The sequence below is a fragment of the Taeniopygia guttata genome, chromosome 5 (genome assembly GCF_048771995.1).
Source record: "Taeniopygia guttata chromosome 5, bTaeGut7.mat, whole genome shotgun sequence".
Lineage (NCBI taxonomy): Eukaryota > Metazoa > Chordata > Aves > Passeriformes > Estrildidae > Taeniopygia > Taeniopygia guttata.
Genome location: NC_133030.1, coordinates 58992745 through 59013772, shown reverse-complemented (window position 1 = coordinate 59013772; position 21028 = coordinate 58992745). Strand labels below are relative to the sequence as shown.

The 21028-nt window shown below is 46.9% G+C and overlaps 1 protein-coding gene across 1 annotated transcript in view; it reads left to right on the top strand.

The window, feature by feature from the left end:
- PRKCH (protein kinase C eta) overlaps window positions 1-21028 on the top strand; it is a 112218-nt gene that overhangs the window by 74347 nt on the left and 16843 nt on the right. Inside the window, exons 11-12 of the mRNA XM_002200361.7 lie at window positions 17901-18039; window positions 18948-19136. Of these exons, the coding sequence (XP_002200397.3) occupies window positions 17901-18039; window positions 18948-19136 (328 nt within the window). The remainder of the gene's footprint in view (window positions 1-17900; window positions 18040-18947; window positions 19137-21028) is intronic.

Genomic DNA, 21028 nt, shown 5'->3' with positions numbered 1-21028 from the left:
GAGAACTTGGTGTTGTTTGAGAATTCTGGTGCTGGCGCAATAAAAATATAAATTTAAAAATCCCCTCATCTGTGGAGGGGATAGGTGATTAGGTGTGAGTTGTGTTCTGGCGTTCCTTTGTGACTAATACATCCTCATGCAGGCATTTCACAATTAAAGAGCATGCAGATGCAATTAAGAAATAGCTGTGTGTAACAACTACAAGTTTGCAAAGAAAGGAGGCTTGGAAACTAGAATTGGGCTCAATCTTTTAAGTCCCAGAGCACCAGGGAATATTTAGATTAGAACTTTTGAAATGAAGAAACTTTTCTACAAAAGTACTGGTTTTCTGTCTTTCCTGCAATCTTCTTTCTGTTTTAAAGGCATAAAGGTCACCAGAAGGAGAAAACATAAAAACTTAAATATATTTTATGTTACTTAATTTTTTTTTAAACTGCCCCTAAATATAACTGTTATGTTTTTAGAACTGCTCATATGACTTTTAACATGTTCCCTGATACCAAGGGCATTCAGGTATATGATTACACAATTTTTGAAAACATTTGCTCTCAGCTCTCAGAATTGCCCAGCATTAATCTAGTAATTTTATTGATCTTTGTACCCATCTCAAAATGAGGAAGCTTTCAGTGTCACTCTCTGAGAACATGAGCCCTGGGTTGGCATTAGGAGGCTGATATATATAGCTGGGGAAAAGGTCTCTCTGTCAACCTTAATAAATGTTTGGTACAACTTCTTGAAAGAAGGATTATGCTGACAAAACACTGTTGCATCTGCTCCTCTGACTTGCTGAAATGGAAGATTTCTTGCATCACGACGTGTTGCAGTGGGTGAAGTTGCTGTATTTGTGAGGGACACAGTGAGAAACTCTGTGTTGAAATATTTGGCCTGCAGCAACAGCTGTAGCTAGCCAGGGAGAATTTGACTTACCCTTTTAGCTGCAGCAAGATTGGCACCTGATGTTTCCTTAGTCAATAATCCCAATGTTTAGATCTTGTTCATTATGCCAGGGAGGAGATGGGTTACTCTGTTTTTATAGAAGCAGAGGAATTTTGTAAAGCCATCCAGCAACTTTTAATATCAGTGGTGCCTCACTGTCACACCTTGATTTTATTTCACACCAGATTTTATTTCAGAGCTGCCTGTAATGATACAGATATAAACTAAAAATAATATCACAATGGAAAATTTTAACTATGATAGGGTAGTGCTGCAGTAATAAGTGTTTTACAATTCAGAATTTCTGTGGGAGAGATTTCTTTCTCCTGTCAGTGGTACCCTGGGCAGGATGGTGGGCACAGCTTTGTTTCTGCCCTCTGTGTGCCAGCTGAACTGGTGCTGGGGCTTGTCCTTAGCTGCTGGTGCAGGCCAGGTTGCTGTTTATGGGCTTATTCTCATAGAGCAAGGGGAGAGCATTGCTCATCATTTGGCCTCTGAGTCACGCCACCTTTGCTGTTAATAGGTTGGAGAACCTCCCCTTTTATGAGGCTGTGCCTGAGGGCACAATCTGATCTTGGAATTGTATTACCTGGTTATTATTATGCCACTGAAGAAGCAGTGGCAGTATTCCAGCTGACAACAATGGAAAGGGGAGCAAGCCTTCAAGTCTCAACCGTGTACAAATGTGAGATATTCAGAGCCACAGAGATCCTCCACGCTCTGAGCTGATTCCTTCTGAACCAATTAAAGTTTCACAAGCACGATTTATTATTAACATCCAGAGCTGCCTTCACAAATCTCTCAGCAGCATGGTAGAGGAGTGCTCATGAATCAAGAAAATGACTTCCAAGTAGGAGAGGTTATTTACTAGCTAAATCCCTGATCCAGGCATACTGCCACGGCTAAATCTGTCCAATAGGATGTGTGCATCCACATCTGAAGCATTTCTGATCTGAAGCATTTTTGTCATGGTGCCTGGCCAGAGTGGGTCATGCCATCTTTGATTGTTGTGCTGGAAAAGGAAGTGGGATGGAGGAGAGGATAAACTGGGAAAAGCAGTGCAAGGGAGCAGGGGGACATTCTGCCATGTGCAAACCTGTGTGGCAGCAGGGGCAGTGGGAAGTGCTCCCTTCAGACTCTCCAAGGACATTCCAGTCAGCCAGCGTGGGCTGTGGTAGTGAGGCTGCCGTGTGTCTCCATGTCCAGACTCGGTGGCACTTGTGCTAAGGGTCTGAGCTGGTGTGTGACATTTAGCAAGCAGGCTTTGGGTTTTCTCCTTCCTTCCCTGGATCTTGTTACGTTCCTTTTGACATTTACCTGGGCATGAAAATGTAGCAGGGTCCCATGTCCTGGTTGACTTGTGCCTAAAAGCTGAACTAGTGTGCTTTGTATTTCTGTTTGTCAGTATCTCTTAACCATAAGTTGAGGAATTGTATGCTTATCTATGCTTTGGAGATTTTGACACAATCTTATCAACTTTGTAACCTTTGACATTTCTCTTTTTTTCTTTTTTTTTTTTTTTCTTTTACTTTATAACCTTTCTTCCTAGCTGGGCCTCCCCATTCCACTATTACTCATATAATTTCTCATATGTTTTGAGCAGTAGCTTGAAACTTGGTGCCCAAACAGCAGCTTTACAGCCAGAATTTCTACCTTCAGACCCTGCTGAGCACAGAGGGAGCAAAAACTTTGGCAGCTGACTCCTGCTTCTTGCTACTCTGTCCAGCTTTGATAAATGAGAAAGCCAAGGAGAAGCTGTGACTCCTGCCAGCTGGCCAAGCTCCCAGAGAGATAGTCCCAGACATTCCACCCACTGGGAAGGTCAGGAGGCAGCACTGCCCGGCCACTCCACCCTTGCAGCAGCACAGAGCGTGGAGCCAGAGCTGGGCCTGCCAGTCCTGCTCCTGCTGGGGTCTCTTTGGGGCCAGGGCCACCCCCCACAGCAGGGTGACAGCTCTGGGTGTCCTTTGTGCTGCTTGGGATGCAGCAAGCCAGGGGAGATTCAGGCAGTCAGCTCATGCCTTGCACTGCAGAGTTAATTTTGAAGTTGGGGTGGCCCTTGGATGGCAGCTGATTTGCTGGTGGTAGGTTTGAGGTAGGACTGGTGTAACTCCCACCTGAATTGATGTTTTTTTTCCCCTATCCTTACACAAAGAGGAAATGCCCAAACAAACCTCTGTGGCATCATATCTGTTAAATAAATATCTTTTATCAGTGACTGAGCCAATTGAAACATAATTCCCTATCTGCTGTCAGAAAAGGCAATACTAAACTGTGCTGCTTCTTGGAACTCGTGAGGTTTTGGGAATGAGCCAGAGCAAAGGGAAACCAGCTTTCAAACCCCTAAAACCACAGGTCATCTGTGGCTTGAGTGGGCTGAAGTTGGATTCATGCATGGAAAGTCTCTATGTCACAGATTCCCCTACACTCTTTTGATGTTGTGAAATTGCCCTGCTCACTCAAACTGGTGACTGCCCTGACAGGGATAGCCCCAAGGGAAGGATAGCTATTTGGTGTGATAAAATTAATGGGAAACTATCTTGCAGCCTGCCCTATTTACTGCCCCTCATCATCTCCACTCAGAGTTGCCTTGGGGTCCTTCAGGACTGATGGTTTTCCCAAGCCACAGGACAGTCAGAAGTTCCTGCCAGAACTGTTGGTTGCTTCTTCCCAGCATCAGCCTGTGGCATCTCTGGATCCCTGCTGGTCAGGAAGCAAGGCAGCAAATACCAAATATTGCCTGTAAGCTGACATTGGGATGGGGACACATGGAAGAGAGAGGATGGTCTTTGGAGGTCTGGCTGTTGCCTGTGCATGAGTTAAATGTGGCGTGGAGTACTGGTACCTCAGATTCTGTCATATCTGGGTCAGGGTAATTGAAGTCACTACTTGATTGCCTGGGAGCCTTCCCTACTTTCTCCCCACTTTCTTACAACCAGGCTCATGCTGAAAATCTCTACCTCTTCTCCAGAGAAGCTCCTAATATTTCCAAGCCTTTGCTCTGCCTGTCTCTTCCTTGGGACCTTGCTGTGGTTTGGGACAGTTCAGGTCGTTCTCCTGTTCCCTGAGATACGCAGCTAAAAGACAGCTGTCCTTTAGCAGAGGTGGGTTATAGAAATAAGCACATCATTCCCAGACAATCCCTATTTCCCTGAAGCCCACAGCATGTAAGGGTGGCTGGGGCCTCTGGGTGTAGCACAGGCACTGCTTGCTCCCAGGCTTTCTTTGGGCTGTGCTGGCACAGCCATGCACATCCCTGGCCAAGTGAGTGTCTGTCCCAGTGCTGTTATATAAGGAGGAATTTCAACATTAATTACCTGTCTTGGCTTTGGGTTTCATTCTGTCTCTGCTGACACCAGAATGAATCTCAGAAGATTCAGCGTGGCTTCTACAAACAAAACAAACTTTATTTCACATGCTCTGGGCTTTGCTGCCTTCTGCCAGGAGCATCCTCTCTTCTGGGATGTTTTCCCTTTGTTTCCCTGCCACTGAGGAGGGACAGCAGTTTTTCCGGAGATGCTGCTGAGCATAGCTAATGTGCTGAAGTATTTGAGCTGCAGGGAGGCTGCCACTTCCACTCAGGCCAATTAAAAGAGAAAAATCAACATTTCCCTTTGCTTTCAGCCACCTTCCTGCATTCTGAAGGGTTGGAGGAGGGAGGGATGCCTTTAGAGCTGTAGAGGTTGGCTGGGACAGAAGTGTGTGCTGGGCCAGAGGTATCTGTGTGGATCGTGTTCTCCCTAATGGCTTTCCTCCCCCCATCTGAAGTCATTAATGCTCGTTAAGCCAGGATGGAAACAAACCCAAACAACAACAGTCTACAAAATAATTCCATCACTCCAGACTAGTTCTTTTTTTTCCTCCAGTGAAGCAATTAGTCTCCTGTGATCCCATTTTTAGCCAGACTGGAAACAACCAGCCGGACAATAGTGAATTCCTCTTCTGGCAGAGCAGTCATCAGGTCTGCTCCCTGGTGGGAAAGGTGAGGCGAGTTCCCTTGCCTGTCTCTAGGGGAAGAATCTCCTTGCAGAAATTCCTGTGGGCCTTGCTGAAAGCCCTATTTTTGTGTAGCCTCTCCCAGTGAGTCACAGCCTCTGACTGGCTACTCTGAGAGCTCTCAGTACCATGGCTTTTCTGCCAGCCCACTGCAGGGTTAATTCTCTGTGGTTTTGCTCTCTTGAGTGTACAGCCCATCCCACTCTCTGGCTGATGATGCCAGTTGTGGGTGCCAGAAAGTCATGAAGTAACTTGTGGTTTATACCAACAGCAGACCCAGGCAGGACTCGTGTGGAGGTGGGGCGAGACTTTTCCAGTCTCGCTCATTTGAGTGGTACTTGGTCCTAGGAATGGCCCAACTTGGTCCTAGGAATGGCCCAACATGGTCCTAGGAATGGCTCAGCCCATGCTAGGGGACAGTGCTGTGGAGCAGTGGAGTGTGATATGAACAGGGTCTGGCAAAATTTGGGGTATGTGACAGGGCTAAAGTCACTGAGGCTGCCACCTGAGCAGGCTGCCCAGAGAAGCTGTGGATGCCCCATCCCTGGAAGTGTTCAAGGCCAGGCTGGAGGGGGCTTGGAGCAACCTGTTTTAGGGGAAGGTGTCCCTGCCCATGGCAACAGGGTTGGAATGAGATAATCTTTAGGGTCCTTTCTAACAACAGCCATTCTGTGATTCTCTTCTATGATTCCCTGAGTCCTGTGTAACACTACACAGAGCTGTGGGGGGAGCTTGGCCAGAGCCACCCAGGAAATTACTCCATTCCTGTAACATGCTTGTAACATGAGTAAGGTGAAATGCTGTCCTCTGCCCAGGGCAGAGCCTGCAGCTGTGTCACACAGAGGGCCTTCCTCTTGCCTTTGAGGTTTTTGTAGGGTATGGGGAAGCACTGGGTTCCCTCTCCATCACTGCAGCTTCCTGCAGGATGCTGCCTGCCAGGCATGCTGCGCCCTCACTGCCCTGAAAAGCACGGATGGGATGGGGGGGCAGATACAGCTGGAGAGCACTGCGGCTGTGCTGCTGGAGGAGGAGACTTAAATCACCAGAAAAAGGGATCTTGATGTCTCTAGGTTCTGAAAAGCAGCCCCGATGCCACCTTAGCAGCTGGACAGTGCTAAACCCGAACACTTCTCTTTCAAGATGCAGGAAGGCTCTAAGCCCAAATCCACGTTTTACCTCACACACATGAGGTAAAAGCCACAGGGTTCCTAGTCAGGTGCCAGGAAAAGCTGCAGCTGCCCAGCAAAGGGCAGCTGAGGACAGAGGGGAGCTCTGCTGCTCGGCTGCTGGGATTAAGAGCAGCTCACCGCGTGTTTGAGTCATGTGTCACCAGCGCCGAGCTCTGACTCCTCTGGTATGAAGGTGCCGTGTGGGGCTGTGGAGTGCTTCTGCTGGAGATGGAAAGCCAGGCTGGAGAAACACTTGGCTAAGAAGTCTGCCAGGCAGGCTCGTCTGGGGATGTGCAGAAAAAGTGTTTCTGCCTCATCCCTAAGTTTGGATCAGCTCTGGGACAGAGCTGCTACATCTGGACATCACCTTGGGTGTCGGCTGCTCCCGTTCTGTGCCTGGGCAGAGCCACCTTGGTTGCTGTGGAGGGATGAGAGGCTGTTGATAAACGTTGTCATCTTGTTGGGTTTTCTCTGTTTTGAGTCATTTCAGCCATGGTGATTGCTGCTGGTGGTGCCAGGAGTGCCAGCAGGCACTTGGGGTGGGGGCAGCAAACCAAATGCCCGAGGGTTGAGTTCCAGGTGGGTGGGATGGCTGTGGAGATGCAAGGGAAACTCAAGGATTCCAAGCGCCAAATTAAGGGATTGGCTGGAGAGGAAGCAGGATGGGTTTGTGTTTGTATCACTGTGGTTCTTCCCAAGTCGCCACAGGGACAATGGGAGGTGGGAAGTGAAGTAACCCAGTGTTCAAAAGCTGATTGCAAATGCTCTTGGACATAACCTTGATGGGAAAGCAGCTGCTATGGCATGGTGTGATTGCTTTCCTGTTAACAGCCCGGGGCAAAGCACGCTGCAGCACCCACAGCACCACCCCCACACAGTGTCCCGTGCTCTCACAGCCATGGGATCATTTCAGGTGGAATCATTCCTCATGCAAAACCATGGAGAAGTTTGCAAACCATTTGTGAAGTAAAGCATTGTGGAGTCTGTTTGAGAACAGAGATGGAGGACAGGTAAACTTAAAAATAATGTCCCCAAAGTGCAGAGATGACATGGCCCATCTATTGCTCCATGTCTGCAAATCCATCTAGAAATGTTTCAGGGGTTCATTAGCTTTAATGTGTCAATTGTGGGTGATGCATTTCAGCATGTTGGTATTAAAATAATACCTTTATTCCTTTTTCTCAGGACAGTACAGTCATTCTGCTTTCCCTGAGCCGCCAAGGTTTTCCATTAGTCCTCAATCAATTATTTATTCATGGGAGAGTATCTGAGAGCAGCAGTCCAGTCTGAGAGCAGCAGTACTTGACTGTGGAGATGAGTTTGAAGCACCTGATGGCTGAAACCACTGGAATTGTCAATAACATTAAGAAGTACTTTCCTGCCACAAAATGAAAATGTAGCCTTATAGGTGGAGAGTGCTAAACTTTGATGAGGACATGAGCTAAAAAACAGCACACTTTAGATGCCACCAGGGTGTAACTTTAGCGAGCACAGACAAGGAGCTTTTTGAAAATCACCTTGCCTTCAAGTTGAATAACTTTTACATTGTGATAGAAAATAAGTATTGTGCAGTTCTGGCCTGTGTTGTAAACATGGGAGGTGTAGGTAGAAAATCTGTAATTCTGTGTAGGTATAAAATCTGTAATCAAATCTGTAAATCAGCTTTTATCTGATATGGTACCTCAGCAAGAGGCACCAAGGTTTTTGCCTGATGTTTCTTGTCACCCTAGACTAGAAATAGGGTTTGTGGTGTCTTCTTCCTGACCAAAGGGATTTGTAAGCAAGACATATAATTGGAGCCTGTGTAAGCAAGAGGGACCTGACAGCTTCAGATCTTCCACAGCTAAAACAGTAAAATCTGAATATGTCAGGAGGAATATTTCCAGATAGACACACAGTACCCTGGGCATCCTTCTCCATGGTCACACGTGTCAGAGGCCAAAGGGACTCGGAGGGACTTGATCTGTGAATGTGCTAAAAATTCAAGGACTGAGCATTGTGAAGACAGATTTTCCTCACTCATATCCCATTTCTATTTTTTTCCTTGATGGGGCAGAGGAGACTGCTTATTTCATTTTGTGAGTCATTTGTTTCATACATAACAGGAACAAGGCAGTTGGCAGCTCCTTATGCCTGGTAGCCATTGTCAGGTGAGCATCATTTGATTCCTGCTCTGGGTTACTGCTGCTTTACTAACAACCAGGCAGCCATCTAAGCACCTAATTTGGGAGCTTTGGTAGCCTTGTCAGCTGGTGAGTCAAATTTGGAGGGCCTGTAGTGGCTTGAGAAAGCATCTGTTTCCCTGTGCCAGCCGAAGAGGGAGCCCAGACCAATGAGACTTGAGGGTTAAGTACTTGATGTGCCTGGGGATAACACCAGCCAGTGTTGTTGATGGGCAGTCTGGGGTCTGTTTGATGCTGTGTGGCATTTGGGGTGACACATGGGATCTGGTCTGTCCCTGATAGCACGGCAAAAGGGTCAGTGTCACTGGTTCCTGCATGCAGGCAGCCTGGCAGGAGTCAGAGTGGGACTGCAGAGAGCTGAGCATGCCCAGCCAGGAATTCACCTGCATATCCAGGATCCTTGGGCTGCACACAGCTCTGGGTGAATCACCTGTAATTCACATGAAATGAGAAACTAAATCTTGGGGTAATGACCCATCTTCTAGGCTCCTAGAAAAGCTTCTTCCATTTTATATTTAAGTGATTGCTGTGGTCAAAAGCAGAGAGATCAGAGCAGTCAGAAAAGCACTGTTTGCCTAAAGGTTCCCTGGAGTCTTAGAAAAAAAAAAGAGCCAATTATATCAGTGATGGTGTGGGTCTGTTTTTTTAAGAAACAGCTCTCAGGACAGCATTTCCTAGGAAATTCATTCATTTCTTCCAAGGGGAACCAGGCAGAACCCCCTCCTGTGCAGCAGTGGGATGGCTGTGTGCTTTGTGCCCACAATGTGTCACTAGCAGGGAGACTGTTCTTTTGCTCTGTGCATAAAAATTCAGTGTAGATGGTGAGATTTTCAAAAGCAGCCCTGCTGGGCCAGCACAGATGCTCCCTCAAAAGTTAATAGTAAATTTGGCAGTGGAAATCTACAGGCCAAAGCAAGGTGCTTTTAAAAATCCTGTCTAAAAATACAGTACTCCTGCCTTCAGCTTTGTTTATTCCATTATAGAAAGGAGATTAGCACCTATAGCCTTAGCTTTATAAATCTGGATCTGTAATTCAGAGCCTTAATAAGGTTAAGTAATTTTTTTTCTCAGGGCCTATTTCAAAATTAAGTCAACTTGATAGGAATTGTTTTTTTTTCACTGATATCCCTAGATTTAGAGTCAGGCTCAGAGTATAGTAAACCTTACCTGTATCAGATGAATGTGGAGAAGTCTGCCTGACCAGATTTACAGGTTCCAGGCAGGAGTCTCCTTCCCACAGAGCATTGCTGGCATTGCCAGTACCAGCTCAGGTTGCTTTGCTGCCCAAGCAAGCTAGAGGCAGTCTGCACACATCACCCTGATGGATAGGGACACCTTTATTTTTATTTTCTTTGATATTTCTAGGAGCAAAGTATTCTCCCTAAGACTGGAGTGTGAGGAGGGTGGATCCCATGGCAGCTGTGGGATGAGCAGGAGAGTCCCTTTGGTGTGGGCTGCTGGCTCATTCCCCCAGGACAGGCTTAGTGGCACACAGTGGGGACCTGTCTCTGTGTGCTGGGGGAAGGAGGAGCCTTTTCAGCAGCCCAGGCCAACCCTGATGCTACCAGGACACCTTCAGCAGCCCTGTGGTGGGCTGTGGGCAGCTGGTGATGACTAACCCTGGATAACTCTCACTCCATCTTGTAATGTTGAGACCACAGTGTGCTGCAGGCACAAACCTGATTTCATTTTCATTTCTATATCAGGCTTTGAATCAACATTGACCTATTTTTGTCCAAGTGACACAACAGGCTTGTGCTTTTTAACCTCTCCTAACTCCATCAGTCCCCTGATTCTTGTTCCTGCTTTTGGGTCTTGAATCTGTTGTGTGCCTCCTCTGAAGACTTCAGGCAATGGGATGCACAAAAAGAAGCATTGTGGTTGGTGGGGTTTTTTAATTTTTTTTTTTCCTTTTCCCCTCTTTTTCTGGCAACGGTAAAATAAAAGCTCTGTTGGGAACAACTCAGCAAGTAATGTTTCAGGGCCAGCAAATTCCAGTGTTGCTGCCCAGTGGGACTGAGGAGTCTATCACAGGACTAGGCTGGCAGCTCAACAAGAGACAGAACGCGTGGCATCCATACCAAAAGCTGGACACGAAGCTTTTTTCCCTCCACCTCTCCCCTTCCTGCAGTAAATGGGAGGACAAAAGCTCTGGCATTCAGGGAAACACTTCAAGTGTAGCACCTCTTTCCTGATTTAGAGTCCCACATAAAAGTGCAGCAAATAATAAATAGATTATATATAAATAGATTATATATAAGTATCCATTAAAAATGCACGCACACCAATTTAGATGTATAAATAAATTATAGGGATTGTGCCATCTTTGGGATTACTCCAGTGTGGCAACCTCCAGCACGCCTGTGTTTCACCAGTAATGGCTCTGGCTCATGGCTGCCCCATTTCACATGTCCCCCATGTCTTTTTGCCCTTGTAAAGCTGCCTTTTGACACTGTCATCAGCCCTCTTATTGCTGCTGTGGGTGTGCCTGACCCCAGAGGGACTCACTGAGGTCCCACTGTGTCTGTCCCACCAGCGTGGGGGAAGCTCTGTGATCATCTCTCGTGGTGTGCCCAGGGTTTTTAGTCTCTGCCTTTATACTTGAGCCTACCACTCTTGTTTTAACTGGAGGATGAATCATTCCTGCTCATCTCAGCAGCAATTAAATCCTGTGAGTAACTGTGTTAACCTTCCACAGGTGCCCTTCTGAAGTGCCCAGAGGAAGGGGAGGTGGGAGTGCTGGTGCTTCAAACCACCAGAGAGGTCTTGGATGCTGGGTAGGGTCATCTCCTGTGCTGTAAGAGAAGTCAGTGCCTTGGGCACTGCTTTGTCTTCAGAGCAGCAGCCTGGGGTTTAGCAGGAGAGGGCCAGTGCTCTAATGTGGGCTGGGGAGCCCTTGCAGGCAGGAAGGGGTCAGGCAGATGGACAGCCAGCAGCACTGGGTGCCAGCCCATCTCTGCCAAAAACCCCATGGTGCTGCCTTAATGCAGGCAGATTCCTTGCAGAAACTTGTCCTTGTGCTTCAAGGGCTGCTTGACTTTAAAATAATAATAACAGCACTTCTGGATACAGTGCCTGCCAGTCTGTTTAGTCTGAAGCCCAAGCAGCAGAGCAAGAATCAGACTTACCCAGTGAGTGTGCAAGACTGATACCCAGTGCCTTTGGGCATCCTGAAGAGCACAGATGGAGGTGTGAGGATCTGTCCTGGGCTAATTCACCCACTCCTGACCTTGCCCTCAGGGCAGTCCTTAGCCATGTTCTGTGGTGAGAGTGTTCAGCATGCTCCAGTGCTGTGTCTGACCCTGGACTTGAGTCCATATTGCATCAAGTCTGAACGTCTTGTGTTGCAAGAGAGGTGGAGCCTGCTCTGCAGGCTGAGTATCCCTAATCCATCAATCCCTTTGCCCTAACACATGGCTGCAGAGCATTTCCAAAGGTCTGTGCTCTGTGTGCCAGCAGGATGTGTTGGGTGAAGCAGAGACAAGGCAGGAGGCTCTTGTTTGATTCTGCCACATTCTGCTCCCCAGGTGTCTGTGCAGGATGTGCTGTGGTGGGATGGGGCTGTAAAAGCCCCAGGAATGGTGCTGGGATCCTGGCAGGAGCACTGCTCACCTTTTCCCCCAAACCTCCTCTGGCTCCCATGGACAGCAAGGACAAGGCAGCTGTCTACTGTGAAGTGGCCCAGCAATGAGAGTGGATTTTCAGTGGAGTTTCACTTACTTGTACCACTTACCCTGAATTCTGGGTTGGATCCATGAATCATCACATCACATTTCTGCTATTGCTTTGTTTGTGAGAAATGAGAAGGTCAGCCTGGAGCCGTGGTGGCTGTATTTACAGTCCCTAAACACTGAAGTCTGGTCAGATTTTGGAAACAACTTTTGGCTGTTAGGCCAGCGTAGAAGGGCACTTGCTCTGTTTTGTTCCTACTTTCTGGTAATTACAAATTACAAATATCTGGAGAGAATTTCCCTTCATTTCTGTCCTGTTATGCAGCACTGCAGGTTGCAGTTTGCTGTAGGCAGGCTGTCTCTTGTGTGGCTGACAGTGGTCTGGGTGGGTTTCACCTCGGAGGTTGTTTGGAAACCAAAATAAATGTTTTCTTTACCCAAAGGAATGTTTTTCAAGGAAACAAAGAGTTGAAGTTACGTTTTGCAGTCCCTGTGTATTTTGACATTACTTCGTGCCGTGCTGGGGAGGATGGAGCACACAGACTGAATCCCATGGGATTTTGGGATTTGTGCTGGGAAGCTGCAGGTGTGTAAAGCGACACTTTGCATCTCAGCCTGCAATGCCCACACAGTGGTGTGTGTAAATGCCTACACACTGCTTATATGCTGGGTAACAACAGTGTCCTGCCTCTTTTTATTCAGCAGCAAAACTCAGGATTTCAACTGTTTTTCTCCAGCTCGCTGCAGCTTGATCCTGTTCTGATCTCTGCTTTGTGGCTCCCTTTCTCAAAGGCCAGGAACCTGGTGTTTCATTTGTGATCTCAGCATTTCCTCCTGCCCTAAAGATGTGCCTAAGCAAATCCCAGCAGCTCAGCCTGGGCTTTTATGTCTTAGCTCTGGTAGAATGTGTTGCAGGTGTCAGCTTCAGCCTGTATTTACTGCTGCCACTCAGCTTTACCACTGCCTAGGACATGCTTATCTGTTCCTTGGGGCCATGAGAGTATGGGTTTCTGGTTATAAAAGTTGACTTGATCAAAGAAATAAATACTGTTTGGTTGTTATTAGAAAAATGTGGGAGATGTGAACCATTTTCTGTGAAGGAATTTATAAGCAAGTTCTCTACAACCCAAGACTCACAGTAGAAACAGCCCTAATTCCCAAAGTGGTATAAAATCTTGAGGATAAAATGTGGAGATCCCTAGTCCAAAGCTGGTGGGAATAGATTCATGAAAATAATTATTTTCTTTGAGTTTCCTAACTGAGTCTCCAAGATTTAGTATGGAAAGAAAGATAGAAAATAGTTTTGTGAGCCCAAAATACATGTTAAGGCTTTTTAAAAGCAATTATATTTTTTTTTGCGAGTCAAGACAGCAATAGTTTCAGGTAAAATGAAGTATTTTAGTTTGGATGTTCCTTATGAATGCAAAGGAAAATGGGAGACATTATCAGCTTCAGAGCAGTATTTAGGGCTTTACATAAAACTGAGACCTCCATCTGTTCTCCTCCTTATTTAATCAAAGTATGGATTTAAATCTGCTGTCCACTGTATTTGGAGCAAAGCCTCCAACTTGAAAACTACTGCTTTTTCCTTAACTATCTTCCCAACTGTGCTATTCTGCAAGTTGTACATCTTTCATTCTCTTCTGTTGAAGTTCCTTCATTAAAAAAAAAATTACAATGTTTTTGGAGCAGGAATTGGAAATGTGTATTGTTTTGGCTACCAGAGCAGTCAACAGAAATGCATTTTTTCTGCATCATGATGGAGATTGCAGTATTTTTGTGAAATAAAATGGCTTCAGCAGAAGAGGTGGAGAAAAATTAAAATCTTATCCCTGCTTGCAAAGGGATTTGATTGCACATTTGCTCACTCAAAGTGTTTTTAAGGTGTGTCTAAAGGGAAAGTTTTCCCCTTCAGAGAAGCCAAAGTTACTCATTTAGCTAATTTCATGTTTGGGGATTTTGTTTTTCATTGTGTATTTTTTGAAAACGGTTTGGTTGGAGTTCTACATTAGCCACATTTACCTTTGTGGCTGGTACTGCTTTCACGACTGAGTGATTTGCATTGAGATGGGAGCACCAGGTTTTAATGAGCTTTAAACTGGACCTTTGAGATTAGCAAAACTGGGATAAAGCTGAGTGGAGGCAGGAAGCAGTGTTTGCCACCCTTATACCTCTAGATCCTTACTACATGGACAGCCCTTACCAAAACAGGGTGATGAAACGAAAATAAGGAAAAAACCTACTAAGCTTCATCCTTTCAAATACAGTTTCTACATCAGGAGTGAGATGGCAGGTACGTGTATCACACACATTCCCTGGCAAAAGTCCCTGGTGCAGGGAAATTGCATTTGACAGATGCTTTGGAAAAGGACCAGATCATCTGCAATTGTAATTTTGGATTTTTTACGAATGTCAAACTCGAGCAGCAGATGTGCAAAGAACACCTCTGCCAGTGAGTGACACTGAAGCAGCTCATTTTGTCATTTCTTCTGGGTCTAGACTAAACAAGGCCATTAAGCCAGTGTGCCATAGCTGAGGGTGAGGACAAAGACAGCCTTTTCTGAGTCAGGATGAAGCCTGTTTTCCAGGGAGGGTTTGCCAGTGAAAGGCAGAAGCTCAGCCGGACCTTAGAAACGCAGCCTCAGAAAACCTCTCTGCCGTTACTGCTTCACAGAACTGCTAAAAATATTGGATGGAAAATGCAAGTATTAAGGAAATGAGGTAGATTTGGCCTTTCTCAGCTGGATGGCTTCCAGTTTCATCAGCTTCCCGGAATCCTTGCTGCGAAAATGAAGAGCTCCTTGTAAATCTCAGAGAACTGTCAGTGTTTTTCCTCTCATGTGGCCGTGCTGGCTTACAGGGTTCCGTGCGTGGGGAGACCTGTCAGCATCCAGCAGTGAGTTCAGAGCTCACACTGCTGGGATGGCTTGGGACAAATGCTCAAACCACAGCTTTCCCAGGGATTTATCATATGGAGCAGCCAGAGAGAGCAGGCTCTAGAGGAGCCGTGGCTGAGGCTGCCACTGAGAGGGAAGCGTAGGATGATGTCCTGTCACTTTGCCGAGCAAAGAGCGTCGAGCAGCCTTCTGTGGTCATGGGAGGTCCTCTTCTGAAATGATCTGCACGTAGCCAAGGGCCTGAGCAAGTGAGAGCCAGAGTAACGTCACACTACAGGTTATGTGAAAATAGAAAATGCAAGTGTTGGGTTTCACACTGCTGGAGAGAAGTCAGGAGGAGACAACAGACACTGTTAATGGGTTTAACGTGCAGTGTGGAGAAGCCAAGGGCTGGAGCTTTGCCTCGTGTGGTTAGAACTACGCTTACCCAGCAAGAAGCAGACAGTTTAAATTTAATGGCAGTGACAGAGACTCTCTGGAAGAACACAGCCAGCACAGCACTCTTGCACCTGCAGGGATGAGCATGGGGCACTGTGCAGCTGACAGGGATCTGGGAGATCCTGCAGCATGTCCTGTGGGGCAGAGGCTGGGAAGTGGCAGCGTGCCCTGGCAACGTGGTCAGCAGAGCTGGCCCAGCCCCGAAGCTGCCTCTCACCTCTGCTCTTCCACATTCGTGACTGTGCTTCTGCTGGCTCAGATGTAAGGATGGTGTATTTTGAGGTATGCCCAAAGTCTTCCAGGACATGGTGGATGTTTCAGGGAACAGAAGGAGGTTTGCTAGGGGGATCTCCAAGCGAGTTCACCAAAATTCCCCTTCCAGCTGTGTCTTTTAGGGGCACACCGCAACAGTCAGCACTGCCCAGGACCAAGAAGGTGTTTGCTGCATTTAAACCCAAGCCAAGAATAAACTGTGCATTTCAGCCACATCGTGGCAGATTCCTGAAAACAAGGCCTGCCTTCATGCTTGGAGGGCTTCCTTGCCCTGCCAGGAACCACAGGGAAGAGCAACAGGAGCTTTGGCTGTAAACTACTGCTGAAGATGGGCTGTTGTGGGCAACCACGCACAAACCTCTCCCTGTGCTCGCCTAAAGCCTTTCCAGGACAAGCCTTTGCCCACATGCCTCAGCCATCATTTGTGATTCTCAGAAGAGAAAAAATAAGTGTCTCTTGCTGAGCATCCCACCCAGAGCAAACACTGCAGCATGAAACAGGCGTGGGCACTGTCTTGGCATCCAAATTTCACTGGCCACTGGGCAGCTTGTGGGCCTGCTGGGAAGGGCAGCAGTGTTGCAGAAAGGCTTTTTGCTGGCTTGTGTAGCCAAGCCAACTTAAAGTTGAAGAGAGAGGATGTGTGATCTTGTGATTAAGATCCGAGCTGGAATTCAGGAAGCTAGTGTTCAGCCTTGTCTCTGGGGGACATGGGCACATTTCTTAACTTCTATCCTGTGCTTTCCCATCCATTCAAAAGAGGCTAAGAATACTTTTCCTTATCTCTTTAGGAGAGGATGTGGCTCTGATTGTCTTACACAATGTGTCCTTGATCTTTCCAGTGCAGCAGTGTAGCTGAGGGAGGGCTGTCTGGAGTCCCGTGGAAATGCCAATGCACAACACAGCCATCAACCCCCTGATTCTCACTTAAGGATCATAGATAGAGAATGAACAGGATCAAGCTGGATTCAGATTTCAGCTCAACCATAGGTTTTCATATTGATGTGGAGATGTCACCACCTGTGTTACCACCCTCCCTACTGCTCTCCCTTCCTAGGGAAGTAGATATCCAACCAAAGGGCAAAGTGGATCAAGAATCTAGCATGAAGGGGTTCTGAAACTCTAGGATATATTTTGGTTTTTGATCCTGATGTGGGCATCAGAATGACTTTAAAGATGGCTTTGTCAAACCTCCCCGTCACGGTGCTGCTGTGAGTGCTCTGGGCAGCTCTTGGGCCAACACCTGACACAGTTCCAAAAATGAGCTGTGAGCTGTTTGTGCTGCACAGAGCTCCCATCAGAGCTCCTCTCCTGCATCTGCAGTGGTGCCTGGAGTTTGTCTGCAGCTGCAAAGCAGAGGTGCTACGAGCTGCTGCATTTTTAGGCAGGCATTGCCGAAGTCTGCAGATGACCCCGTTGTGTTCCTGACAGTGCTTCTGGCTGCAGGCTGTTCCCATGGGCAATCTCAAGGTCAGGCAAGCTGATAAGCTTTCTTAGGGCTCTGTCATTTTGGCAGCTGTGCTTTCCTTGAGGAGCTCCCAGGCTGTTAGAGGTGATGTACTGGAAAACATGTCCCCCTGCAGCTTGTTGGGCTGCAGGTCTCATGTGACAGTGCCAAGGAAGTCCCCACTCCAGTGAGGGCTGTGGGGGATGTTCACTGCTTATATTAGTGCACTGCTGGAATTGATGCAGCTGGGAGGACTTTAGGAGTTTGCCTTATGATGGAAACATCCTGTGCTGCCCGAAGATTCCCCCTGCCCATGTGGTGTGATGTCAGTAGGGAGTTTCTTCTCTTCTCAGCTTGGATGATGCTCCAGATGGGGTTTATCAGTCAGGCTGATAACAAGGAGATCTGAAGGCCCAAGACCTCAGGAGAGCAGGGAAGGTGCTTACCCTCTGCAGAGGCCTTGCTGTGCTCCCCAGCTCCAGTGGCTGCTCCAGTGCAGCTTGGCTGAATCAGAGTGCAGCCTGTGTGTAGCGTTTTGCTGCATCATAACATCCTTACACAATCTGACAGCTCTGGCAGCCTCTGCTCCAGTGAGTCTCAGAGCTAAACGAGCAGGAGCCTTGCCAGCCAGGTTTGTGGTGTGTTTGGAAACCCATGTGGGCAAACTCCTGCAGCATTAAATGGCACTGGCAGAATGATGCTTCTTCCTCCCTCCCTCCCTTTTGTTAGAGATGAAGCAAAAGAAAACCTCTCCTGTGTGACTTTTCTTAATTTTTTTTATGATAATGGGATTTGTCCAGGTTGCAGGTTGAGCTTCTGAGGCCTGGGATGGTGCCTGCATCTGTGTGGGGCTGCTCCAAGCATGCAGTGACTCTGGATTATTCTCATTTTAGGGACTTGAAGCTGGACAACGTGCTGCTGGACTACGAGGGGCACTGCAAGCTGGCAGACTTTGGAATGTGCAAAGAGGGCATTCACGATGGCATCACCACAGCCACCTTCTGTGGCACGCCAGACTACATTGCTCCCGAGGTGAGGAAACCTTTCTTTGGTCAGGAAAATGGCCACCATGAGACAAGTTAGGTTAGCTTTGGAACTGCCAGTGTCTTTGGCTTTGCCTCATTTGATTGCTGAGCTCAAGGTTTCCTCCTCAGATGTATTATCAGCCCCTTGTGAAGTAAAGCATGAGTAAATCTTCAGGCTGCTCTATGCACCAAAATAAGCCTATATTTTTCTCCAGAAAATGTGTGGTGAAAAATTGAAATAGAGCTGCAAAAATCTTGAGAGGCACATACAGATGCTGTCCCAGCTTGATTTGAAAGGAGATTGAATTCTCCTTCATTACACAGTTCCTTCTTCTTCCTCCTCACACTCCCTGTCATTCCCCAATCTCACAACAAAATTAATAAACACCTCTTTAAGGAACAGCTGCCCTCCAGATGCTGCCAGATGTTCTGACAAGGTTTCACATCCTTCAACACAATTGAATTTCTCTCTTTGGTTGATGTTTGCACCATCTCCCACACTGACACTGCTTCCCCTCTCCAGCTGAAAGCATTGCTGTAGGAGCCAGGTAGGTGTTTTCTTCCCGTGAAAGGGTAAGGAGGAGGCAATGTCAGCTCACACACGGCTGCTCAGCTGCTTCTGAGCTCAGCCAGTTTTGCTGGAGTTCCCCTTCTCCTCCAGCTCAGCCCCAGCATTGTTCTAAGGCCTTGCTTCCCAGGTGACCCAGCCAAGCTAATTCAGCCCTTGCTTAAAGCACCTGATGTACTTAGTGCTGATCTGGGGTTCCCAGAGTGAGATCACTTCATGGTCCTGGACATCCTAACAGAGAGCACTGTTAGCGAGAACTTCTATATTACCATTTCCACATCCTTCTTCCATCCCCTGCTCCCATATGAAGCTTCAGGGTTGGTGTTTCTTTCCTCCCTGTGCTGCAGATCCTGCAGGAGATGCTGTATGGCCCTGATGTGGACTGGTGGGCCATGGGAGTGCTGCTCTACGAGATGCTGTGCGGCCACGCGCCCTTCGAGGCCGAGAACGAGGACGACCTCTTCGAGGCCATTCTGAACGATGAAGTCGTCTACCCGACGTGGCTCCAGCAGGATGCAGTGGCAATCCTCAAAGCAGTGAGTTCCTTTGGCTCTTTGCTCTCTGTCCTAGCTTTCTGCAGCCTAATTCCAGCAAAAGAGAGCAGGGCCAGGGTACTGGCATGTAGAAATCACGTGAGAGTCTGACCCTGACCCTCTTATCTCGGATTGAAGGGTAAACAGAAAGAACATCCTGCCACACTTAGGTGTGTTTGCATAGTTATATGGCTTAGTAGCCAATTTGGCAAGTGGAGTGTGAGCCTGTTTGTGTGTCTGGGCATTCCCCTGCTTGCTTAATGATTGACAGTGTGTGGTCATCTCCCAGAAGAGAAGCAGCAGGTAAACACAAGGTTTAATCCGTAGCAGCCATATGGCCAAGAAGTGAAGGCTTCCTGATAATCCTCTCTGGTAGTGCCAGCATCCCCCAGGGTTGCTGCCTATCTGCATGCAAAGACAGGGGTTTGATTTTTGTGTTTGGGAGGAAAAGAAACAGCAAAAAATTTGAGGAGAGCTGTTGCTGGTGACACTCTGTCCTTGTCCTGCCACGTATTCCCAACTTTTTCCATGAGTTCTTTTATCCACATGCCTCACATCTTTGCCTGTGACATGGGAACTAAGCTTTTAAGATTTTGGGCTCTGTGTGAGCCTAATGCACTGGAACTGTCTGCCTATAAGGAATCAAAAGGTGATTTATGACAAGGGTGTTAAACTACGAACGGGGAGACCTAACTTGATTGTTCTGCTACTGACTTCTTCCTGGCCCTCATCACATCACCAAATATCTCTAAGAACCTTTTGGAAAGAGAAGGATCAGAGTATTCCCTTTTCTTGAGAAAGCACTGTGGACAAAGATGTATTTAAGAGTGGATACTAGTAAATATTATGGTAATAGAGGATCTAAGAAATAATTGGATAAGGTAATAATTTATGGAAACTCATGGAGCACTGGCCCAGAGAAATGGGATAGTCAGTGATGGGACCATTTGAGGGAAATAGGAGAGTTTTTAGTTGCAAAAATGTGGAAACTTTCTGCTGAAGGGTTTCTGTTGTGAGTCAAGCAACTGCTTCCTATAGCTGAAAATAATCTGATAAATTTCACCAAAGTCAACTGACAATAAAATCCACTCCTATAGGAGTAAGAGGAGCTTTGAAATCACAGCTTGTGCTCAGAATTGATTGTTTGTGATGCTGGAGGCCCTCTTGGGTTTTGGAAATAACTCACTAGATATTTTAAATATAAACATGAACTTCAGACTCATTGCAGCTTCTGGAGCAGTGTTTATGTGGTTGAACTGGGACTCTAAGCACCTCTTAAGTACCAATTCCTCTTCTGCAGTGACAAGTACTAGAGGAGTGGATTTGTTGCAGGTATATTGCATAATTATGAGATGGAGGTAAAATGTGGTCGTGTAGATGCTTGTCATAACAGGAATCTCAGGGTGTAATAAAATATGATTTGTGTTTTAGCTTCTTGATGAAATGAGTGTTTTCCTTATACTGATAGAGCCTCCCAGAAACAGCCAATACAAGCTGCAGTCACCCAGGCTGCTCCAGTTTATGTTCACAGCTTGGATTTTAACAGCTCAAGGTCCCTTCTGTGATTAATAGACAAGGAACTTGATGAGGGGCACTGGAGGAAGAGGGCCAGAATTGAGCAGGGAGCTGAGAATTTAAATAAAAAGCATCCAAAACCCACTCAAATCATTAACTGCTGGTTCCTTGCCTGAAAAACCTGTATGCTGTATTATGCTTGTCTCTGTATTATGTGTTGCTGGTGACAAACAAATGAAATCACAGCTGCCTCTCTGTAATGCACATGCACTGCTCAAGAGAAGCACGACACTGTGTCTCCTCTGGGGAAAAAGGCTGGATTTTGGGGCATTCACCAGGAGTTTTGGGATTAACTACTGGGAATTGACAAGTGAGATGTT